The sequence below is a fragment of the Cibotium barometz genome, chromosome 23 (genome assembly GCF_041138505.1).
Source record: "Cibotium barometz isolate CiBa-2024 chromosome 23, ASM4113850v1, whole genome shotgun sequence".
NCBI lineage: Eukaryota > Viridiplantae > Streptophyta > Polypodiopsida > Cyatheales > Cibotiaceae > Cibotium > Cibotium barometz.
In genome coordinates, this window is record NC_141068.1 from 6755631 (window position 1) to 6781097 (window position 25467).

The 25467-nt window shown below is 40.6% G+C and overlaps 1 protein-coding gene across 2 annotated transcripts; it reads left to right on the forward strand.

The window, feature by feature from the left end:
• The first annotated feature begins 20064 nt into the window (after positions 1-20064).
• LOC147625569 (beta-arabinofuranosyltransferase RAY1-like) lies at positions 20065-23033 on the forward strand. 2 transcript variants are annotated; one of them, XM_086817076.1, is made up of 2 exons: positions 20470-20606; positions 20741-23033. In XM_086817076.1, the coding sequence occupies exon 2, from the start codon at positions 20876-20878 to the stop codon at positions 22547-22549; it is 1674 nt and encodes a 557-aa protein (XP_086673202.1). In that variant the 5' UTR covers positions 20470-20606; positions 20741-20875; the 3' UTR covers positions 22550-23033. The 2 variants fall into 2 exon arrangements, with proteins under 2 accessions (XP_086673201.1, XP_086673202.1); XM_086817075.1 differs by having other exon boundaries at positions 20065-23033.
• The last annotated feature ends 2434 nt before the right edge of the window (positions 23034-25467 follow it).

Here is a 25467-nt window from a genome sequence, read left to right on the forward strand (position 1 = left end):
GGAAGATTTTCCTCCCGATGATTTCTTCGGGTGGCGAAGTGTCCTCCACTGATTCCTTGGTGATATTCTATGAGAACAGCTTCCTGCTCATGTGATGGGATACACCTCCGAAGGATTTGGTCGATTCCTTTCTTGTATAGCTAGCTGGCTATGACTTGAAAGTACCGGCTGCGGATTGCGATCCGCTCGCTGAGATCTCTGGGAAAGATTATCCTCCATCAGACCTGTGACAACAAATGTTAGCGTTTCATCATACCATCTCTGTGGGATGGGGTTGACTATGTCAATTGTGAATAGTTCAACATCCAATAGGTCATCTGCCACTCCGATTGGGGCTTCTCTAGACTCAAGCCGAGATAAATAATCTTCCATTGTATGATTGGCACCTAGGGTGTGCATTATTGTGAACTCAAATTCTTGGAGTATTAATATCCATCTAGCTAGCTTTCCTGCTATACTCTGCTTATGTACCAAATACTGCAAGGCAGAGTGATCTACATGAAACGTAAATTTATTACCCAATAGGTAGTGCCGGAACTTGGTCATTGAGTAGATCATGCCAAGGGCTTCTCTACGCGTGGTTGAGTAGTTTTGCTCAGCATTAGAGAGCCCTCTATTAGCATTAGAGAGCCCTCTATTAGCATAGTAGACAGGGGGAACCATTTCTTCTCGGCCTCTTTCATCAACACACTACCAATTGCGACATCAAAGGCATCCACAAAGACATGAAAGGGAAAGTCCCAGTTTGGAGGTTGGACCACCAGTGCTTCTGACAGCATGATCTTAAGATGCCAGAATGAGGTGTCGCATTCCACCTTCCAATTGAAATTTGCCTACCTTAATTGCTTAGTCATAGGTGTTTTGATTTGTGCCATTTTTTTATTTAAAGGAGTTGCTACATGGGCAAGGTATCTGATCATTCGGTTGTGCCATCTGACTTGTCCCAAAAATCTTTGGAAATGATGTGGCCTAGTAGCATTCCGCTTTGGACAGCAAAGGCACATTTGGATGGATTGAGACTTAATCTCGAGAGTCTGTATTTGGCCAAGCACAGCTGTAGATGCATCAAATGTTGAGATGATTTACCAAAAACACTAAATTCATCAATGAATACTTGCATGAAGGAGGTCAGAAAATCAGCAAAAATGTGGTGGGGGCATTCTTGAGCTAAGTTGCATTATATGTCTCGTATAATGATATTTTACCAAAAAATACGAGATATGCGTGAATAAATGTATAGTTCAAGGAATAACGTTTTTTTTCAGTTGATTCGATCGAAAGATATTCGAACGAAAGCCATTCGATCAAAAGATATTCGAACGAAATCCATTCGATCGAAAACTTTTCGATCAAATAAAAAACGTTAAAATAAAAAACGTTAAATCTCCCCCCATTTTCACTATTTTGCTCTCTCTCTCTCTCTCTCTCTCTCTCTCTCTCTCTCTCTCTCTCTCTCTCTCTCTCTCTCTCTCTCTCTCTCTCTCTTACCATTTGTATATGTAAAAAAAGTTAAAAAAAATTAAATTTAGATTTTTTTAATTAGAATTTTCAAATGTGTTTTCAAATTAGAATTTATTTTAAATTTTTTAGAAATGCATTGTTCTCATTTGCATTGCATATTTTGTCCACTCTGCTATTGTTACGGATACCGCTATGGGACAACAATTTGTGTGTAAAGCTACCAATATACAACTTTATCACTGGTCGGGTAGCATTGTTGTACTTCCAGGTTCCCATATTGTAGATTCTAGAATATGAATTAGTTGTTGTTAGAACACCCCAAGCATTTGTACTCAATGCCACTGATTCGGGTGGCACTTTAAGCACTTATGTTCCCTAGGAATGGTAGGGGGGGGTAGTGTTGAGATAGTCAAACATCTGTGCCACTATTACGGGTGGTATCAAAGTTCAGCTAGCTTGATACTCTCTTTCACTCCATTCATTATGATAAGCTTTTGCATAGCCATGCATGGTAAAATCAACATCCATGATTCTATCATGCTTTAGATTTAGGTTTATAGCTTTGAAACTAAGCATGTCCATAGTTTTCTTTATCTCCTGACTATATAGCTTAGGTATATCCATGGTGGAAACATTTAATGTCAAAACGCAGAGTTTTGGTATGAAACGTTTCACCCCGTCACTCACAAAGACAAAACAAAATACAGAACCAAAACATATAAGCACTTATGTCCAAGCAGTAATGCACACACACATGTATTAATGTTTATCCTTTGTTTGTTATTGTAGTCAAATTGGTTATGTAAGCATTATCGCACAAATATTAATGCACACACGTACGTACTAATGTGAATGTCTCCATCTATGTATTGTTATAAATTGTCCATTTTCATCTCGATAAGTTTACTGGTATACCTGGATTCAGCCCATGAGCTTTTCAGAGCCAGAGCAAGTGCCTACGCAATGGCCATTCTAAAGCACATTGTGGATGGTAGATAGTCCCTAGGGCCATTCTAAATCACATTGTAGATTCTAGATACTCCCTAGGGCCATTTTTTCAAGCACATTATGTAGGTAGAATGCCCCTAGGGCCATTTTAAAGCACATTGTAGATGCTAGATACCCCCTAGGGTCATTTTCTCGAGCACATTATGCAGGTAGAATGCCCCTGGGACCATTCTATAATTCATCATTAGTTGTAATAAGGGAGTCGATAGTGGCCTTAGGGATTAGCATGCACATCTAGAGATTGGCCCTAGGGCCATTCTAAAATTTACCAGCAGTTGACACAATGGGAGTGGAGAACGAAGCTAGGACCATTCTTGTAAGCCTTAATATTCTAATATATCATGCAAGAGCATGTAGAGATTTTTCCAAGCACCATTCTAAAATCTTTCAATAGTTGATACAAGTGAGTGGAGAATGACCCTAGGGCCATTATCAAGCACATTGTGTAGGTAGAATGGCCCCATGGCCACTCTAGTTTTTCCTATAAGAATGGCCTAAGGGCCATTCTTATAGGAAAAACCCTAGGGCCATTATCAAGCACATTGTGTAGGTAGAATGGCCCCATGGCCACTCTAGTTTTTCCTATAAGAATGGCCTAAGGGCCATTCTATTATATGCATGCACGTGTAGAGATTGGCCCTATGGCCATCCTAAAATTCACCATCATGGATGGTAGAATGGACCTAGATCTAATCTTTCAAGAACATTGTATCATGCAGTATCATGCATTCATGTGTAGAGACTGGCCATAGGGACAATCTTGATGTATGCATATGTAGATATTGGACCTAGGGAGTTGATAGAAGGGAGTGGAAAATGGCCCTAGGGCCATTCATGCAAGCACATTGTGTAAATAGAATGACAACATGGCCACTCTAGAGCACATTGTGCCTACAAGAATGGTCCAAGGGCCATTCTACCATGCACAATCTAGATTTGCCCTAGGGCCATTCTCTCTACACATGCATGCAAAACACCTCAAGAGTTGCCATAAGTCCATTCCACCATGCACAATGTGCTTGAAATAAGTGCCATAGGGCCATTCTAGAGAACAATCTACCAGCAAAGATGATGTAGCTTTGTTGATGGTAGCTTGGCCCTAGGGCCAATGTTTCAAGCACATTGTGCATGGTAGAAGGCCCTAGGGTTAATTCTACCATGTTTCAAGCACATTGTGCATGGTAGAAGGCCCTAGGGTTAATTCTACCATGCACAAAGTTCTCTAGAATAGTCCTAGGGTCATTTTTTCATGCACGATCTTGATATTTCATGTATGCACATGTAGAGATTGGCCCTATGGCCATCCTAAAATTCACCATAATGGATGGTAGAATGGACCTAGATCCAATCTTTCAAGCGCACTGTATCATGCATGCATGTGTAGAGATTGGCCATAGGGCCATTCTTCCATGGAAAATTTTGATGTATTTTGCATGCATGCATAGAGATTGGCCCTAGGGAGTTGACACAAGAGAGTGGAGAATGGCTCTAGGGACATTCTTGTAAACACAATGTGCATTGGAATGGCCCTAAGGCCCTATTCTACCATGCATAATGTGCTTGAAAGCATGGCCCTAGGGCCATTCTAAAGAACATTATGGATGGTAGAATGGACTAGGTCCAATCTTTCAAGGACATTGTGCCTGTTAGAATGGCCCAATGGCCATTCTAAAGCACATTGTGGATGGTAGAATGGCCCTAGGGCCATTCTAAAGCACATCAAGGATGGTAGATTGTCCCTAGGGCCAATCTACACTCTCAATCTATTTAGCCCATCTCTCCCAAAGTTTAAACCCAATTTCAATTTCACACTCTCAATTTAGACTCTTCAAATTTAGACTTTTTAGCCCATATCTCCCAAGGTTTCCCACCCAATTTCAAATTCACAAGATTTCAAAATTTGTCCCATATTTGGCTCAAAAGTTTTCCTCCCAAGCCTCTTGCGCATTGGCATCATCTCGAACAAACGAAAGGTGCACTTTCTTCTTGTTTAATTTTCTTATGTACTCAAGTAAGATTATTTCGTATGCATAAAGTAATTTTAAACTAAATAACTCTGAACTAAACTAATCAAAGACTAACTACATTATAAACACTAATAGGACACAAATTAGAAACTAACATTAATTAGATTTTAAACTAATTAGAGAGAGAGAATTGTGTGTGTGAGAGAAAGAGAGATCGGGGTGTGTGGGTGTTTGAGAGGGAGAGAGAGAGAGAGACAGGGGTTGAGGAAAACTATTAGAGAGAGAGAGAGAGAGAGAGAGAGAGAGAGAGAGGGAGGGAGGGAGGGAGGGAGAGATTATGAGAGAGAGAGAGAGAGAGAGAGAGAGAGAGAGAGAGAGAGAGAGCAAAACGGTGAGAGAGGGAGGGAGCCTGCCTCTCCCTGAGAGAGATAGAGAGAGAGAGAATAATACTACGTGTGTGTGTGTGTGTGTGTGTGTTGTTACCATATTATAGTAGTGATGTGTGTGAACACACTTAGGACCGCCGGGGCACTTTTTCCCTCACTAGGAGGTTTTTTCCCCCGTGCATTGTATATACGCCCATTATCTTCTAGGGCTTGTTATCTTTCATTTTTGGCACTCATAATACACTACTGTGTTGTGCTCAAGCTTCCTCATCTTCTTGAAGTTGTGTGTGCATTCCTGCAACCCTAATTCCAACAATTGGTATCAGAGCAGGCTTCCTCCTCCCGGGCAGCATCACCGGCACCTGCCGCTTCATCTCCTCCGATTGCGACGAGGTTTCACGAGCGTCTGCAGGTTAGTATATGCCGTGGGTAAGCCCGTAGGGCTTGGTCGTTTCAGAATTTTGATCTGAAGTCATTTTGCCCTCCGTTTTTGCATTCCAAGTACTGCGCAGGCAAAATCGTCCTACTCTGCAGATTTTCTGTCAAGATTAAAATCTGCAGGACAGGTGCCCATTCGTCTGTTTTGGGCTGTGCTATATAGCACAGGTCGATTTTATACAGGTTTACCTCTTGCAGACAGCATTTACATCTAGTAGTACAGTCATTGGCCATGGCTGACAACAATGATGTATTCCGCATGTTGGCTGCTGAGGATAAGTTGGATGGCACCAACTATCCATTGTGGGCATATATGATGCGACATGTATTGGTAGCAAAGGGGTTATGGAATATTGTGCAGGGTATTGATGCACGTCCTATTGTGGCTGGGAATGCTGCAAACACATCAGAAACAGGTACTGTTGATGATGGTGCAGGCACAAGTGCTGTAGCAGCTGTTCGAGAACCACCACTTTCAGCAGAGCAGATTCGTTGGGATGGTAGAGATGCGCAGGCTCATGCCTTGATTGCGCTGTCTGTCAAACGTACCATTATCCCACATATTCGCTCCTGCATGACTTCTAAGGATGCTTGGGATGTACTTGCCACATTGTATCAGGCAAGAAATGAGGCTCGTGTTGCTTATCTCCGAAAACAGTTGGAGAATGAGCATATGAACGAAGGTGATTCTATGGATAGCTTTTTGACAAAGATCAAGGATTTCAAAGAGCAGCTCATTTCTGCAGATGAAATCCTGTCAGACAGTTCACTTGTGCAGACTGTTTTGAATGGTCTACCAGATTCTTATCAGGGTTTTGCTTCCACTCTTCGCTTGATGATGAAAGGCAATCCCAATGCCTTATCATTTGAGGAGTTAGTTTCTGTTTTGCTGCAAGAAGACCAGTCAAGGCAAAACAGGAATATTATGCGTGTCGCAGATCAAGCTTTCGTTGCTAGTCAGAGAAGCGGGAAAGGTAAAGCTGGCTTTTCTTCTAGTAAGCAGAAATCTGCAAATGCTGCGCAACCAAAGAAGGAAGACAAAGATGAGAAGAAGGGTGACAAACAGAAGACATTTTGCAAGTACTGTAAGGGAAATGATCATGTCATCAAAGCGTGTCCTAAGCTGGCTGCGAAAGAGGCTAAGAAGAAAGAGGCTGGTATGGCTGTTGCAGATGCCTCTCCTTCTAACAATGAATCTGCTAATGTTGTGCTAGATACAGAATGGGCATTCAATGCGCAGTGCAGTTATGACCCATCTTTGCATGACACATGTATGTCTGCAGTAGATTCAGATGTATGGTACTTTGACAGTGGTGCCACTAAGCATATCACCTCGCAGCGCAGTTTATTCACTTTCCTTGAGTCTGCTCCCACAGGGAATACTGTCACTTGTGCCAATAACTCCTCTTATCCCGTTAAAGGAGTTGGACAGATTGTGCTAAATGTTGCAAATGGCAACACCTTTACACTTTTTGATGCATTGTATGTGCCAGGGATCAAAAAGAATCTGCTGTCAGTCTCCGCATTTGCCAAAACAGGTTTGGTTGTAAAATTTGTGGATGACAGATGTACTGTTCATGATCTCTCTTGTGGTGACATCATTGTAGCATCTGGTTCACTATGTCGAGGGCTGTATAAGCTCAATATGGATGGCAAATGTGTAGAGGATTCAGCATGTGCTATTATGGATACGCAGGCTATTTCAAATGCAAAACTGTGGCATGCACGTTTTGGTCATCTGAATTTTGCAAGTTTGCTGCGCCTGCAGAAATCTGAAATGGTGTCTTCTTTGCCTAAGCTTGAGGCACCTGTCAAGCATGTTTGTGAGGGCTGCATATTGGGTAAAATGCAGCGTGCTTCCTTTCCCAAAGATGGATCAGTGAGAGCTGAACGCAGATTGCAGCTTGTTCACAGTGATGTTTGTGGTCCCATGCAAACTCCATCATTTGGAAACTACCTTTACTTCGTGACTTTCATTGATGATTTTACCAGGCATGCATGGGTATATCCTTTGAAGGCAAAGTCCGAAGTGTTTTTGTGCTTCAAACAGTTTTTGGTTATGGCTGAAAATGTGTCAGAAAGTAAGATGGGCACCCTCCGTTCAGATCGAGGGGGGGAGTATATGTCTTCAGAATTTAATGCATTTCTGGCTGAGCGTGGGATAAAACACCAATGTACAGTGCCGTATACACCACAGCAAAATGGTGTGGCTGAGAGAAAAAACAGGTCTCTCATGGAAATGGCAAGATGTATGGTTAAGAGTCAAAGTCTACCACATGGTTTTTGGCTTGAGGCTGTCATGTGTGCCACTTATGTACTAAACAGGTGTCCCACCAAAGCATTACAGGTTGTCACTCCATATGAGGCTTGGCATGGCCGCAAGCCATCTGTTGGCCATTTACGTGTTTTTGGTTGCCTGGCATATGCATTAGTGCCTGTGCAACATCGCAGAAAATTGGATGACAAAGCTGTCAAATGTATTTTTGTTGGATATAGTGCTGAGAGCAAAGGCTATCGTTTGTATCATCCACAGACAAAGCGCATTTTGGTTAGCCGTGATGTTGTATTTGTGGAAGATGCAGTTCAGCCCTTGGTTTCATGTACTAAGGAGACAGATATCAGCTCACGTGATGTCTATGATACATTGTTGCCTCTTTTCAGTGGTGCACAGTCAAGTGCAATACCTCATGAGGCAGTTTTTCAGCCTATGCAGGTTCTAAATGATGGCACAGATCAGCCTATATCTGATGCAGATGTGCATGATGCACTTGAGGATGAGAGACAAGAGATTGAGGGCTCTAGGAACATGCCTAGATGGCTGGTGCAGACTTTGCGTGACAGCAAGTTGGATGCCCCTTTGTCTAGTCGCACTCGTTCTGGCTCTCATGGTGCCTCTTATGCGTCAGATTGTTATGCATTGGCTGTTTCTAGTATGTGCGATGAAAGTGAGCCTGTTTCATTTGATGAGGCACAAAGTTCAGAAAATTGGATGGCTGCTATGCAAGCAGAATACGATGCTATTATGAAGAATGGTACATGGTCTTTATGTGACTTGCCCCCTGGCAAGAAGGCCATTGGCACTAAGTGGGTATACAAATTGAAGCGTAAGCCTGATGGCACAGTGGATCGCCATAAGGCTAGGCTTGTTGCAAAAGGTTATGCTCAAGAGAAGGGCATTGATTTTGATGAGACTTTTGCTCCCACATGTCGTATGACCACTGTTCGTAGCATCTGTGCATTAGCAGCTCATAATGGTTGGAATGTACATCAGCTGGACATAAAGACTGCGTTCTTAAATGGAGATTTGCATGAGGAGGTGTATGTATCGCAGCCTCGTGGTTTTGTTCAAAGAGGGCAGGAAAACAAAGTGTGCAGGTTAAAAAAGGCTTTATATGGTTTAAAGCAAGCTCCAAGAGCTTGGTATGAAAAAATACATGCATATTTGACTGCACATGGGTTTCAGAATAGTCCAACAGAAAGCACTTTGTATGTTAAACGTGTGGATGGTGTACATCTAATCATTGCTCTCTATGTCGATGACATGCTGCTCACAGGACCAAATGAGAGTCATATTGCTGATTTTAAGGCTGATTTGAATGCCTCTTTTGAGATGTCAGATTTGGGGCATTTGCATCATTATTTGGGGATACAATTTAAGCAGTGTGATGGAGGTATTGCTTTGTGTCAGACAAAGTATATTGAAACATTGTTGCGGAGATTTGGCCTTGAAGACTGCAAGCCTATTGCTACTCCAATGGAGACAGGTTTGAAGTTGAGTCTTCATGATGCTGGAGATCACTTTGATGTCACACTCTATCAGACAGCTGTTGGTTGCCTCATTTATGTATGCATTACGAGGCCAGACATTCAGTTTGCAGTCTCACAGGTGAGCAGATTTATGCATAGCCCAGGCATTAAGCATTGGCAGGCAGTGAAGCGTATCTTTCGCTATTTGAGTGGTACTCGGCATCTTGGGTTATTTTATCCCAAGGGGGGATCATTGCCGCCAGATTTACATGCTTTTTCAGATTCTGACTGGGCTGGTTGTTATGACACACGCGTGTCCACGAGTGGTTTTTGCTTCATGCTTGGAAGCTCATGCATATCATGGTTGAGCAAGAAGCAGCCTACTGTGGCCACTTCTAGTTGTGAAGCTGAGTACAGGGCAGCTTTCACAGCTACGGTTGAGTGTGTGTGGCTCAGACGCCTTATGGCTGATTTGGGTGTTGGGCAGCCATCTGCCACCACCATCTTCACTGACAGTCAGAGCGCATTGGCAGTTGCGCGGAACCCAGTGTTCCATGCTCGTACGAAGCACATTGAGGTGCACTACCATTATGTCAGGGAGAGACTCTCTGCAGGAGAGATCAGTTTGGCTTATGTGCCAACACAGGATAACCTTGCAGACCTTTTCACAAAGGCTCTGCCTCGTGAGAAGTTCGAAGCTTTTCGCAAAGCTTTGGGCTTACTCCCTTTTGTGGATTCGTCCACATAGCTAGACACTTCCCTATACATGAGTGCTAGCTCTTGTTCACCGCATCACTCCAGGGGGGATTTGTTACCATATTATAGTAGTGATGTGTGTGAACACACTTAGGACCGCCGGGGCACTTTTTCCCTCACTAGGAGGTTTTTTCCCCCGTGCATTGTATATACGCCCATTATCTTCTAGGGCTTGTTATCTTTCATTTTTGGCACTCATAATACACTACTGTGTTGTGCTCAAGCTTCCTCATCTTCTTGAAGTTGTGTGTGCATTCCTGCAACCCTAATTCCAACATGTGTGTGTGTGTGAGAGAGAGAGAGAGAGGGAGTGTGTGTGCATTAAGGTAAGAGTGAGAGAGAGAGAGAGGGTGCAATACTGAGAGAGAGAGAGAGAGAGAGAAATATTGTGAGCTCCCTTCTGTCCACCGCTTGCACTCCTGCCCACCATCCTCCCCTCGCACTCCTACCACCTTATCTTACCGCCCCAGATAGCCTCTACGTTTTCTTATGCCTATGTCCCTTAAGTTTAAGCTTCCAATGGTGGTACTGGGGCGGCTTGATGCCTTCTTATCCTTTGTTGCCTTGCCTTCTGCAAGCGAAGCGGCTCCTACATGCACCCTCCCCTCCTCGCTTATTGCGCCATAACGCCTACGCTACCGTCGTGCTACATGGACATTACCTAAAAAGCTTAGCTTAATTACAACCTATAGTTGGTTGTAATTAGGTTAATTAACTAATTAATTTAATTAGGTTCTAATCAGATTAATTAACTTCAATTAGGTTGCCATATATTATTTAGAATTATATAATATATACTTAGTACTTGTTGCCTCTAAGCACTTGTTACCTAAAAAGCTTAGCTTAATTACAACCTATAATTAGGTTGTAATTAGGTTAATTAACTAATTAATTTAATTAGTTTCTAATTAGATTAATTAACTTCAATTAGGTTGCCATATATTATTTAGAATTATATAATATATACTTAGTACTTGTTGCCTCTAAGCACTATATACTACAATAGTACATATGTATATGTATACTATATTGTATGTATGTATATTTAATAAAGGTATCTTGTAAAGTTAACCTTTAATTTAAGGACTACCTATATATTTCATTGTAACTTTTTTTTGTATGTATATGATTTTCAATTTACACATATTTTATTGTAACTTTTTTGTTCTATCCAATTTACACATGGAACATATGTAAGACCCATTGGGTCTTTAGACGTAAGTACAATCTCTCTCTCTCTCTCTCTCTCTCTCTCTCTCTCTCTCTCTCTCTCTCTCTCTCTCTCTCTCTCTCTCGTGAGAGAGATAGTGCTTCCAGGATTACTTCCAAGATCGAAGCACCAAGATCTATTTATATGATACATTAGTGAGATTTGTTGTGATGTATGGTGCCCCATTCTATGGGCCACACTTGTGAGAGGAAAATGGAACGAGTACCGAGAAATTATGATGTTTTCATGCATGATCTAAGTAAGACATCACATGATCATGAGTAAGCCATCGGTACCACATGAAATTGTGCTTATTGAATTTGGGGAAGTCCCCATTGGTCCTTCTTCATGATATTTTTAAGACCATCAACTATATCTATACATATAGGGAGATGGGATTATCTATTGAGTTTGGGGAAGTCCCCATTGGTCCTTGTTGATGCTATTTTCAAGACCATCAACAAACTCTTCCATAATCCGTACCAATACCAAAGCTAAGAAATGCAATAAAAAACCCCTGGTTCAAAAATACATCATAATACTCTAGAAACTTACAGAGCAGGAGAGATATAGAGTAGAGAGAGAGAGAGAGAGAGAGAGAGAGAGAGAGAGAGAGAGTAAGAGTAGGACCATCCATGATGGGCTTTAGAATGGCATGAGGGCCATTTTCAAGCATAACAAGAAGGTAGAGAATGCCCTTAGGGCCATTCTTGGAAGCACAATGTAGTTTAGAATGGGCCTAGGACCATTCTCTACTAGTTCATGCATAAAATATCAAGGTTGTAAATGGGCCTAGAACCATTCTCTACTAGTTCATGCATAAAATATCAAGGTTGTAAATGGTAGAATGGCCCTATGGCCCATTGTGCATGGTAGAATCTTTTAGGACCATTGTGCATAGTAGAATCTTTCAAGCACATTATGCATGGTAGAATGGCCCTATGGCCATTCCAAAGCACATTGTGTATTGTAGAATAGCCCTAGGGCCATTCTAAAGCACATCATGGATGGTAAAATGGTCCTCGGGCCATTCTTTCAAGCACATTGTGCAAGTAGAATGGCTCTAGGGCCATTCTATAATTCACCATCGGTTGACATAAGGAAGTAGAGAATGACCCTAGGGATTGCCATTCACATCAAGAGATTGGCCCAACGACCATTCTAAAATTGATGAGTAGTTGACTCAAGGGAGTGGAGAACGGAGTAGGTCCAATCTTGCAAGTCTTAATATTTTAATAATTTATGCAAGCACATGTAGAGATTCTCCCAAGGACCATTCTAAAATTTACCAACAGTTGATACAAGGGAGTGGATAATGGTGGTAGGACCATTCTCAAGACATTGTGTAGGTAGAATGGTCCTAGGACCATTCTTTCAAGCACATTGTGTAGGTAGAATAGCCCTAAGGCCATTCTATAATTCAACATTAGTTGACATAAGGGAGTAGAGAATGGCCCTAGGGATGCACATCAAGATATTGTCCCAAAAGTACCATTCTAAAATTTAGCAGTAATTGACACAAGGGAGTGGAGAACGGAGCTAGGTCCATCCTTACAAGTCTTAATATTTTAAGAATTTATGTAAGCACATGTAGAGATTGGCCCAAGGACCATTCTAAAATTTACTAACAGTTGTTGACACAAGGGAGTGGAAAATGGCCCTAGCACCATTCTCAAGCACATTGTGTAGGTAAAATGGTCCTAGGGCCATTCTTTCAAGCACATTTTGTAGGTAGATTGACCCAAGGACTATTTTAAAATTTACCAATAGTTGATACAAGGGAGTGGAGAATGGCCCTAGGGCCATTCTCAAGCACATTGTGTAGGTAGAATGGTCCTAGGGCCATTCTAAAATTTACCAATAGTTGATACAAGGGAGTGGAGAATGGCCCTAGGGCCATTCTCAAGCACATTGTGTAGGTAGAATGGTCCTAGGGCCATTCTTTCAAGCACATTGTGTAGGTAGAATGGCCTTAGGGCCATTTTATAATTCACCATTAGTTGACACAAGGGAGTAGAGAATGCCCCTAGGAATTGGCATGCACATCAAAACATTGCCCCAAGGACCATTCTAAAATTTATGAGTAGTTGACACAAGGGAGTGGAGAACGGAGAGCTAGGTCCATTATTGCAAGCATTAATATTTTAATAATTTTTGCAAGAACATGTAGAGATTGGCCCAAGGACCATTCTAATATTTTTCAACATTTGATACAAGGGAAGTGGAGAATGGCCCTAGGGACATTCTTAAGCACATTATGTAGCTAGAATGGCCCTAGGGACATTCTTAAGCACATTGTGTAGCTAGAATGGCCCTAGGACCATTCTAAAGCACATTGTGCTTGCAAGAATGGCCCAATGGCCATTCTACCATGCACAATCTTGATATTTTATGCATGCACATGTAGAGATCGGTCCTAGGACCATCCTAAAATTCACCATCACGGATGGTAGAATGGAACTAGGTCCAAGCTTTCAAGCATACTGTATTATGCATGCATGTGTAGAGATTGGCCCTAGGGCCATTCTTCCATGGACAATATTGAGGTATTTTGCATGCATATGTAGAGATTGGCCCTAGGAAGTTGACATAAGTCTTCTAAAATAGAATTACCCAAGAACCTAATTATCTAGCGTGCCTTATACGTGCTCAGTGAACCATCACCGTTATGATTGACTTTATACACCCACTTACATACAATTACCTTATTTTGCTTAGGCAAAGGCAATAACTCCCATGTTACATTTGAATCCAATGTTGCCATTTTGTCAAGCGCATTGTGCAGGTAGAATAGCCTTAGGGAATTCTATAATCCATCAATTTACATAAGGGAGTAGAGAATGGTCATAGGGATTGGCATGCACATCAAGAGATTAGCCCAAGGACCATTCTAAAATTTAGCAGAGGTTGACACAAGGAGGGAGTGGATAATGGAGCTAGGACCATTCTTGCAAGTCTTAATATTTTAATATTTTATGCAAGCACAATGTGCTATAGAATGGTCCTAGGGCCATTCTAGAGCTGCACAATGTGCTTGGAAGAATATTCTACCATCCATGATGTGCTTAGAATCGCCCTAGGGCCATTCTTACCAGATTTTGCTTGCAAGAATGGCCCTATGTCCATTCAGTCTTTATATTTTATACATGCATATGTAAAAAATGGCCCTAAAGCCATTCTAATATACACTAACTGTTGGCACGAGAGGGTACAAATCATATTGTGGATTGTACAATGGCCCTACGGCCATTTCTACCCTCTTGTGCCAACAGGTGGTGATTTTTAGAATGGTCTTAGGGCCATTCTTACAAGAACAATGCACTTTAGAAACCCTGCATAATCTTGATATATTACACATGGACATGTAAAGAATGTTTTATGACAATCTTACATTAAAATGACAGGGATGGATATTCAACATGGAGTCAAGATCTATATGATGCTAGCAAACAAATGTGTTGGTATTGGTTATGTGTCTAAAGTAGATCCAACTTGTGTTTGCAGCGGTACAGAGATTGGGTAGGGGAATGTGTCTGTGTTTATGGAGGAGTGTGTGAAGGATGCACACACTTGTGTTTGGTTACGTGTCTAGAGTAGATCCAACTTGTGTTTGCAGTGATACAGAGATTGGGCAGGGGAATGTGTCTGTGTTTATGGAGGAGTGTGTGAAGGATGCACATCTTTCCTTTCCTACAATGGATATAAGTGATCTAAGAGATGCACATCTTATGGAACCTCTAATTGTAGATTCAATACCAGTAACATCTTTAGAGAATGATCTAAAAATTTGAGAACCTTGGAAGAACAAAAAGGTCCTTATATGGGATGAGAGAAAGACTCAAATGATGTACAAGGGGTTGATCTATAAGTTTCCAAATAACTATGTCAACTTTGAGCAACTTGGTGAGGACCGTGTTGGTGTGGCTATTGAAAGGGAACATGAGAGTACATCAAGCAGAACTGTACCCGATGTGGATAGCATCAGCTTCGTTAAGTGGCCCATTAAAAAACTACAATGGCCATGCAGGTTGATGGAGAACAGAACACTAATGAGTTTTCAATAGTGGTTGATGATGCCCCAACATCAAAAAAATGATCTTCACTTTCATAAATAGAATTCCAAAGGAGAGAGCACCACCAACTTGCAATTTTCATGTGTCAATTGAACTAGTGCAAAGGGTTTCCATATTCATTGTTGTCAGAGTAAATGTTGTCATCTTCTGAAACGTGACATGGTACTAAGCATACACCAAGAGTTTTGGGGGCAATCTCACAAAACCCATACAAACTATGTATATGATGTGCTCTCCATATCTTGGCTTCAAGACCGAGCATGGTATGAAGTGCATGGAATTCCAACAACATCCTTCTACCGCTACTACAGAGAAATGTTTGAGGCTGGTGTGCATCAATATGTGCATGGAAACACATAAATAGTGAGAAGAATCCTAGAGCATAGTGGTGTGGCTAGAGCACTAGTTTAAGACTTTGTGGACATGAACCCAGAGCGGATGCCTAACAAGATTGGAACTATGATGGATGGTTCAAGGGAGACTCAGTAAAGATACCATAAACATATAAGCAAGTGGACATATTCGATAAGATCAACAAAGCACTTGATCAATTGGGATATGACAAAAAGCTATCCAAGTCTTCTTTTGGGAGAATTTGAAATTAAGAGTTTCCACACGTGGCCTTGACAAAGACAAGTGATTTCTCCAAGTGAAGCTTGTGTAGCTCACTCAAGGCTAGAATGGGAGCCAAGCCAAGTCTACAAGAAGGAGCAAGGATCAGGGAGGAAAGGAACATTCACATGAATCAACAACAAAGCTATAGTAGCTTGTACTACTAATGGTGCATGCATTTTCAAAAACACAACCGAACAAATATTTGTGCATCATCCAATGACAAAATGGATCAAAAGAAGACAACCATTCCTAGACTACAAATGGTACCAAAGGATACAGATTTGGCATGGCAACTACATGTGGCATTGATTGGTGTGATCACCCATGGGCATGGGGAGGGTCATTATAAGCACTTTTTATGCTAAATGGCTCTCTTTCTCTCTCTCTCAATAAAAATATAAAACCACATCTTATGGATGGGGGGGTGGTGGTGGGTGGATGGGGTGGATAGGGTGGTGGTGGGTTGGGCAAGCACCTACGAAGTGTGGAGACAAGCCTATGGCTACCTACCTTAACCCCTATTAAATACTAATAGGATGATACCATCAGGTGGATAAAATGTGCACGAGTTTCACCTCCCTTCTCATTGGGAGTTCCACCTCCCTTCTCATTAGGAAAAGCCTATGGCTACCTACCTTAATCCCTATTAAATATTAATAGGAGTCTCCCATCAAGTGGATAAAATGTGCAAAAATTTCGCCTCCCTTCTCATTGGGAGTTTCATATCCCTTCTCATTGGGCAAATCTCTTTTTTTTACTAAGTGGATTAAAGTCTAATTAAGTGGATTAAATGTGCACAAGTTTCACCTCCCTTCTTATTGGGCCACCTCAAATCTCTTTTTTGTACTAATTGGTCCACTTCTCATTAGGACAAGCCTATGACTACCTACCTTAACCCCTCTTAAATATTAATAGCAGGCTCACATCAAGTGGATAAGTTGTACGCAAGTTCAACCTCCCTTCTCATTGGGAATTTCCACCTCCCTTCACATTAGGACAACCATATGGCTACCTACCTTAACCCCTATTAAATATTAATAGGAGGCTCCCATCAAGTGGATAAGATGTGCACAAGTTCCACCTCCCTTCTCATTAGGACAAGCCTATGGCTACATACCTTAACCCCTATTAAATATTAATAAGCGGCTCCCATCAAGCGTAAAATGTGCACAAGTTCCACCTCCCTTCGCATTGAGAGTTCCATCTCCCTTCTCATTAGGCCACCTTAAATCTCTTTTTTGTACTAAGTGGATTAAATGTGCACAAGTTCCACCACCCTTCTCATCAGGCCACCTCAAATCTCTTTTTCATACTAAGTGGATTAAAGTCTAATCAACCGCTATTTAAAGCTAAAATTTGAACCTCCTTTTTATACAAGGAAGTAGATGCCTCCTTTGTTGCACCTCCGTATACAAGGAAGTAGATGCCTCGCTCCTAAGAAAGCTCTCTTCCTCCAATCTATGCTAAGGCCTTTTACCCCATTCAAAACTACCTTGGTCCCCTCAAACACAGCTTGCAACCCATGGGAATTGTATCCAAGAAACACTTCTCCATGTAAGGCCAAGAAACGCTCCTCTATTTAATGTCATGTCTTTAGGTTTGAGTATTATATTGGCCCCTATGTGTATTCTATCTATTGATGGTGAGCCAAACTTTCACAAATCCATCAAAAGCTATGAGATTCAAACAGCCACCACTTGTTATAGTGTGTCTGAAACAAAACAAACATAACAAGCATCTTGCTTGCTACGTGGATTCAAATGGCCACTTATTATAGTGTCCAAACAAGCATAACAAGTATCTTGGTTTCTTAAATGTGCCTTTTCTCGTCATAAAGGCAACTTACAAACATGAGCTAGCCAAAGAACAATACTAAGTGATAAAGGTGGCATATCATTCGAAAGTGGCCCCTGAAGAGTTGGAAACCTTATAGGGCAAGGGTGGATCTACACCAAATCAGAAGACATGAGTGTGAACTAGAGGATGAGCTAATCAAAGCCCAATACCATGTAATAAAGCCGGTGGATCATCAAAAGTGGCCCTAATACATAGTGAAGAGCTGTAAACTTTACAGGGTAAGGGCGGCTCTACACCAAAGCAAAAGGCATGAGTGTGAACTAGAGGATGTTTAACAAGAGACAATTTCCATTGATCTTCATGATTGGGTTTAGGGAAGTTTCATGTAAAGCTTGGATATATAGTTCCTATTTGTGATGGCTTTTCCATTGATCTTCATGATTGGGTTTAGGGAAGTTTCATGTAAAGCTTGGATATAGAGTTCCTATTTTTTATGGCTTTTCATTGAGGTGGCTTTTGGTTGTAGCTACCATACAAACACTCTAGGGTCCCATTGGTGAAAGAGAAAAGAGTTCCTATTTCTGATGTCATTTCATTGAGGTGGCTTTTGGTTATAGCTACCATACAAACACTCTAGGTTCCCATTAGGTGAAAGAGAGAAGAGTTGATCTCTCCTCTCTACATGATGGATGCTCTCATCTAGCACTAGATTTTAGTTGGGAGGGACAATGATAGGTTTTTTTGATGGATAACTTCCTTTGGTAGTGGTTGTTAGATTTTTTTCTCTTTTGTAGGCTGTAACTTTGTGCATGCACGCACACACATACATTCTCAAAAGTTTTTAAAAAAAGGTGGATCATCGATTCATATTGATTTTTTTGTTGAACAAATATATTTTATGGTTTCACATTCATAGGCCACAAGCATATATGGCCACAATTGTTCTTCATGGACTCCACCAATATAAAAGAGTTTAAATCATGGTTCTAAAAGTAATCCTCATAAGAAAATGTGATGATATTTTTTGTATGTTCTCATAGTAAGGGTTATTAAATATTAGAATGTGGTTTTACTTTTTCCTACCTTGCATGTTTAATGGTTTTACTTTTTCCTACCTTGCAAGTTTAATGGTTTGTCATCAAGTTTTACTTTGGAGTCCCACTAAAGTAATAGATAAATTAACATAATTGATAAAGTCCACAAGCTCAAACAATTAAAAATTATTGAATGAAAACTCTAAGAAACTAGAAGCTTGGCACTTATGATTTCCCCAATTTGTGTAGAGTTGGGAATATTGGTTAGACCCACAAAGCTCACATGCTTAGACTTTAAAAGAGAAAATATATATTAGGCATCTTCAAGCAGAAAAAAAACTCAAATTCAAAGGCAAGAGAATGGAATGTGCTTGTATAGCTCATTTTAGTTTTGAATTAGTTTCCTTGTGAATGTTGCACAAGATTCTACTTTATGTTTGTTACTGTCAACTAAACTGAATGAGCATGTGCTTCTTTACGACTAGTCATGACAAATCTATTTTACATATTAAGACTATACTTGTTACAAAATGAGGTCATGAAAGTTAGGTCTCACATAAAAACTAAGAGGGGGATTGAATGTGTACCAGATGCAATAAGGAAGAAGATGTTCAAATGATGTATTGGCTCTACAACTCTCACCTAAAAACTTAGCTCTCACCTAAAAACTAAAAGAAGGATGGATGTATACCAAATACAATAGGGGAGAAGATGTTCAAATGATGTGATAGCTCTACAACTCTCACCTCCATGTATGAAACTTTTCTTTATAGAAAGTAATGAGTGATGAGTGGGGGTAGTCCAAACTTCTCTTTTACTATACAGGCCTCCTTCTTTGGGTCCATGTCAAATGATGGAGTCATGGACCACGATGCGTACCCAGTCTAGCTTAGGTTAAGTGTGATGTAAAATGGTAGTGCGGAAAGTGCATGTTTCCCACACGTACCCTAAAGTTAGTGGTCAGAACGTGCATTTTTATAAGTTTAACTGTAAAGATACTTCTTAATTTATGATTGGAAACCAGACGAGACTGGGTCATGGGGTATTAGATGCTAAGAAGCCAAAGTTTTAGCAGGGAATCCCGGTGCGTTAATCTAATATAATAGTATTAATCCTGTCAAAATATAATGATTTAATTTGCTTGGGACAGATTTCTTAGCGCCACATCGAAGATTGACACGTTCCAAGAGCATGATATTTGTAGAAAACGTGTGCGTAAATGTGAGGATTAATACTTCAAAAAAAAATTGTAAGAGACGTGGTTAATGTTTAAGCCTAACATAATTGTTGGGAAAGATTAACATGATATGGAGTTGGTGTGGGAATGGCTCCTTGAACATTTTTTTTATTTTTTTTAAATGGTTCCTTGAACATTAACATGATATGGAGTTGGTGTGGGAATGGTTCCTTGAACATTTTATTTTTTTTTTTTAACAAAAACAAAGAACAAAGAACAAAAAACAAAAATAGAAAGGTCAAGGGTTGGCTGTGTGTGTGTGTGCGTGTGTGTGTGTGTGTGTGTGTGTGTCCGTCTGTCTATATGTGCGGGCCAATTAACCATTTTTCACACACATGATAGCTGGTGCCATGGTGATGGTTCCAGCTCTTTCTGATCAGTGAGGTGCATCTGCTAAACTTAACAAGCAAAAGGAAGGGGAGGGGATCCTGACAACTAAATAGAGTTGGTGGGGTTTTCATGGCCAAACCGGCTCCTATCGCTATATGCAGATTACTCAGGCTTTCCATCTCTTTGCTTCTATTCATCTTGCTCGTGGTTGCCCTTTCCTGTGCTTTCCTCTTTGCCGCCATTGCCTCTACCACCTCACCGTTCAACTACAATCGTCTACCACGCAACATTAATGCTGATCATCTTTCCTGCAATAACCGCAAATCATTAACAGCCTATAACCCATGGCCTGCCTTGGCTAATTATAATCATGATAATCCCACCATAACCATCTTTTCTGCCCCTAGTAATCCTTTTGATTTACTTAACACCACCCATGATCCTCAATACCAAGCTCTCCTTTCATGGCTGATGCTCACCCCTACCCCCAAAATTGTACTTCTAGGGAAGGACCCATCATTGATTAAGGTTTCCGAGCAATTTTGTGGTAAGGTACTTGTAGAGCCCAACATTGATTCTAATTTCAAAGGGACCCCCTTGTTCCATAGCATTCTTGCAAGAGCACAGCAAGCCGATACAGATATATCAGTCCTCATCAATGGAGATGTTTTGCTCATGCAGGACTTCATTGAGGCCTTGTACAAAACCCATGCAACGCACCAAGCTTGGGTGCTTTATGGGGAGCCTTGGGAGCTTAATGGTGGTGGTGAGAGCCCAGTCTCTTTTTGTCACACACAAGAGCAAGGGATTGTAGAGATGAAAAGCAAACTCTCACATGCAAAAGCAGATTGGAAAGAGATTAAAAAATTGGTGCAATACCAGGGGTTATTGCAAGCATCTGGCGCAATAGACTACTGGGCTTGGAACAATTATATTGATGATGGTATTAATCATGATAGTAATGAGCTGATTGTGCCTCTCCTTAGCTCGGTTGTACCCCCTTTTTCCACTGATAGGGGCACTTATGAGAAATGGGTTGTTCAGCATATGATTGAAGAATCACAACGTGCAGTTGTGGAAGGCAGTGAAGCCATCACTAGCATGAAATTGGGCTCTCGTAATGCCAAGTTGGGTTCCTCTTGGGAAGCTTACATTAATCTCCACCTTTCACATGCAGACCCTACCAGCCACATCAATGCTGATAACTGTACTAATACAGTAGCTTCGTGGAAGCTAATACAGTGCTATGAATCAAGGGTTCAGAATGTGTGCATGATTAAGCAGCAAAGATCAAGAAAAGGTTGCACTAATGAGGGCACTCCAGCTCCTAGATTCACAGAAGATGCTAGAAGCATGCAGCAGCAAATACCAGGGAATGGGCAGATTAAGGACAGTGTTATGAGGGAGATTAGCACTAATGAGCAGCTTAGGGATAGTATAATGAGGGAGATTAGCAGTACGAATAATGGGCAGCAGCAGCAGCAGCAGCTGAATTTCCGTCCTTGGAAGAAGGTGGCACCAGGGCTACCACATACACTTGAAGAGCTGCTACCAATGGTAGCAGATCATGATAACAGGGTGGTGGTGATGGTGGGGGGGACCTCTAATTACAAAGAGATGCTACGAAGCTTTGTTTGCATGGTGCAATCATTGGGGGTAAAGAATGTCCTAGTGGCTGCATTTGATGAGGCAGTGTTTGAGTATGCTTACACGCAAGGCCTTGCAGTGTATTTTGAGAACAGCGCAGAAGACTATCAAAGCTTAATAGGCAAAGATGGGCTATGCATATTTGCATCGGAGTGCTTCCAGCATGTGTCCAAGCTCAAGTCGCGGTCTGTGCTAAGGGTGCTGAGGAAGGGGTACACCGTGCTGTGGAGCGACATTGATATTGTATGGTTTCAGAATCCTGTCCATGAGCTCTTGGCTATGGGTGACAACACTCTGCCCATACAGAGCGACGAGCCGAACGAGAATCTGCCCGAAAATAGTATCAGAGGTGCCAACTCCGGTTTCTACTTGGCACGTGCTGAAGAGCCCACTATTAGAGCCTTTGAAGCCATCGTTGGCCATGCCATGGGCACCCGGACAACCGAGCAACCAAGCTTTTATGATGTCTTGTGTGGAGAGAGAGGAGAGAGACGAGTTGGTGATACTGAATGTAAACTTGATAGTGGCCTTAGAGTCTTGTTCCTAAGCCATTCTCGTTACCCTAATGGGTATGTCATGGGTCTATGGGACGCACCTGACCCCCTTGAGGCTTGTAAGTCACAAGGATGTGTGCTTTTGCATAACAACTTCATTGCTGGCAAGAATAGTAAGCTTGAGAGGTTGGTAATGACCAAGGGCCTCTGGTTCTTTGATGTTCCACAGCACATGTGCATCCATTCATGGCACCCTCTCGCGAGTGCCTCCATCCTCGACTACAGAGCCCACCTCTTCCATGCCCTTAACCTCACCCTTCCTCCCTCTCCATCACCGCCTCTTCCCTAGCTTGGCTTATTAGTGATTGATGTGTTCTCTTAGAGATCAAAGGGGATGGTTCTACATCTTCCTCCAACCAATCATTGCGAAGAAACACCTCCCCATTAAAACACTTTCTTAAAAAAAGATTCATTTGCGAGCTAGATTGTGGTTATCCTTAAGGCCACCATGCATGGAATCTCTACAAGTAGCATGGGAGTATTATTTATGTGACAAAAAATGCTCCAATTATTGTTCAGCAAGTTTGTTCATGGAAAGCATAAGGATGGCCACCACAACCAAACACTTACTAACAAAGGGCAAGCACTTGGGTTTACCCCTCAAACATGGTCATGTAAAATAATTCCTTATGACAATCCAATATTTTATTGATACAACCTCCAACTTTAGCATTTACTCTACAGAAAGTTGAACCCTCCTCATTGATACATCCTTTTGTAACATCGACTATTATTAAACACTTGCATGTTCAAATGATGTTTGCTTACAAAAGGTATTGGATTGAGTTTCTCTTTTCCTCTTTTCTAAAAGATTAGTTATATGTAGGTGCTAAGGCTCAACTCTTAAACTACACATCGGCAAGCCAAGGCATTAACACTTGGGCTATACCTTATGAAATTGGTTCTACACATGTGTATTCAGACACTTTGTGCTCTCTCCGACATTTTTCCTTGAAGATGCCTCTTTCTTTTTGCACTCCATGTGGAGAAAAAAGAAATTAAATTCATTTGTAGCACTTAAACTAGGAGTGCTCTAGGTGACTTCTTCTTCTTTAAGGCCAATGTGCATTGTGTGCAACTTATCTCAGTAACATTCATAGCTGGTATCAGAGCAAATTGGCTAGTGAGGATCAACCGAGAAGCCAAAAATGTCAAAAATTTGTTATAATTGTGTGATAAAACTCATATAAATTGATATTCAAACTGAAATTTGTAAATTGGTAATTGGGTCTTCAGATGGAAGTACCATAATTATATGGAATCCCTGACTTGCTTGAGGCCTAGACATGATGGTATTTACCTTATAGCTCCAGGGATCGTGACTACCCGTATATATCGAGGGTATAACTGCAGGTCTTTACTGACAGTATATACGAGTAAATCTAAGACTTGAAATTATAAGCATTAATACTATCCAGATGATGAATTCGAATGTGGTTGATATGATTTTAAATTTTGGTTGAGAACTGATGAGTTGATTTGGATTCTGATTGAAGAATAAAGATTCCTGAATTTTGGTTGAAATGTAATAAACTAAGCAAAACCACAATGGGATGAGTTCCTGTGATGATGTTTGTAGGAATGACGTTAAAACGACTTCAATAAATCACTATGAGATTAGTGGATTGTGCTGGCAAATTGCTACTGTTAACACTTGACCCAGTGGATCAAGTTAAGGGATGTCAAATTAAAAATCTGTATAATTGAAAATTTCCATGGACTGTTCAGATAGAAATTTTGGACTAACAGACCATTATTGTGATAAGGATTTGAATGTTACGATCTGAGTGAATTATTATCTGATGATGAGTTTTATATAAAAGATCTTAATCCCACGATTCTGTTGGGTTCACCAGACTATAAGGAACCCTAGAATCAGTTGGATCTTAAGGAAAAGAGTTCTCTAATTTTGCGAGATGAGGACATCTCGCATTTTTTAAGTGGGGTAAAATGTAAGATTCCTCCCTTTGGCTTTTGAAGTGTGCAGGTGTAAGAACCTCCCCTTCTGATCTTATAATTATTCCTCTCTCTGAAATAAAAGAAAGATCCTGTTTTACCCTGTTTTGGCCTAGAGAGAGAAAATATCTAGAGGGAGGTAATTCAAAATTGAGATATTTTTGGATATAAAAATCCTCCTAATGTCTAAAATGGTTTTTGCTAAAATAGATATTCAAAAAGAAATTTTCGATGCGCAATTAGAATAAATTGAAATCAGGTAAAAAGGACCTTAGCCTAAGGGTCCATATTTTTTGAAGTTTTTGAATTAAGGTTTGTATGGACCAATTAGATTAATCCAAACGAAGGGAGGAGATAAATGGAAGAATAAAAAAAAATCTCCCAAAAATAAGTAAATGCTCACATAAGATGAAGAGTTGACTAAGGACAAGGTTATTAGCTAAAAAAGAAGATATATTTAGAAGAAATGATGCATTTTTGACACATCAGTGCGGGGAATTTTCCTCATGAAGGAGGCACCTATTTCACATGTGTGGTTGAGTTTTAAACTCACAAATAATGAGATATTTTCATCTCTCCTCTCTCCTGCTTCAACTAGATCCAAAAAGTAAGCTAAACTGACCTAAAAATGGTCAAAAATTGACCAAAATAATCTGGAAAATTCAAGAATGAGTTTGCTTGGTTAGAGGCTCACTTTTTCCTATAAATGAAGCCTCCCCCTTTGTAAAAGCTTAATAGTGTTTTATGCACTGTTACTCTACTCATCCCCAGAGCCAAAAACAGTGAATTCATTGATAATTCATTTGTTTTTTAGCATTTTCTCTTCAAAAGAATTGGTGGCCACTCTTGTTGCAAACAAGAGTAGATCCCTCAAACCATCAAGTCAAAGGAAAGCTCACAAAACTCCTAGTAAGTTAGAAATTCTACTTTTTCTTATTCTATTTTATGGTTTTTTGATTTTTTGCTCTTTAAAATGAAAATGGATGTTATGCCTTGCTGGAAAGGCTTTCCCCCTTCTCTTCATTATTAAATTTAGCCTTTCTTTATCCTAGATGTGTAATTAAATTGATGGAATTAAACTTTTCATATTATTTACTCTTAATAAAGTGAAAATTGATTAGATTAGAATGATTTAAATCATCCTAGATAATTTCTAGTAAATTTTAGAGTGAAAAAATTAAAAAATGGTCAGCCATACAAAGGAGGTTATGGCAAAATTTTCTTAAATTTGGTGAAATAAGTTATGGCAAA

Excerpts from the sequence above, each read along its gene's own strand:
- LOC147625569 (XM_086817075.1), top strand. The coding sequence starts at position 20,189 with ATGGCCAAACCGGCTCCTATCGCTATATGCAGATTACTCAGGCTTTCC.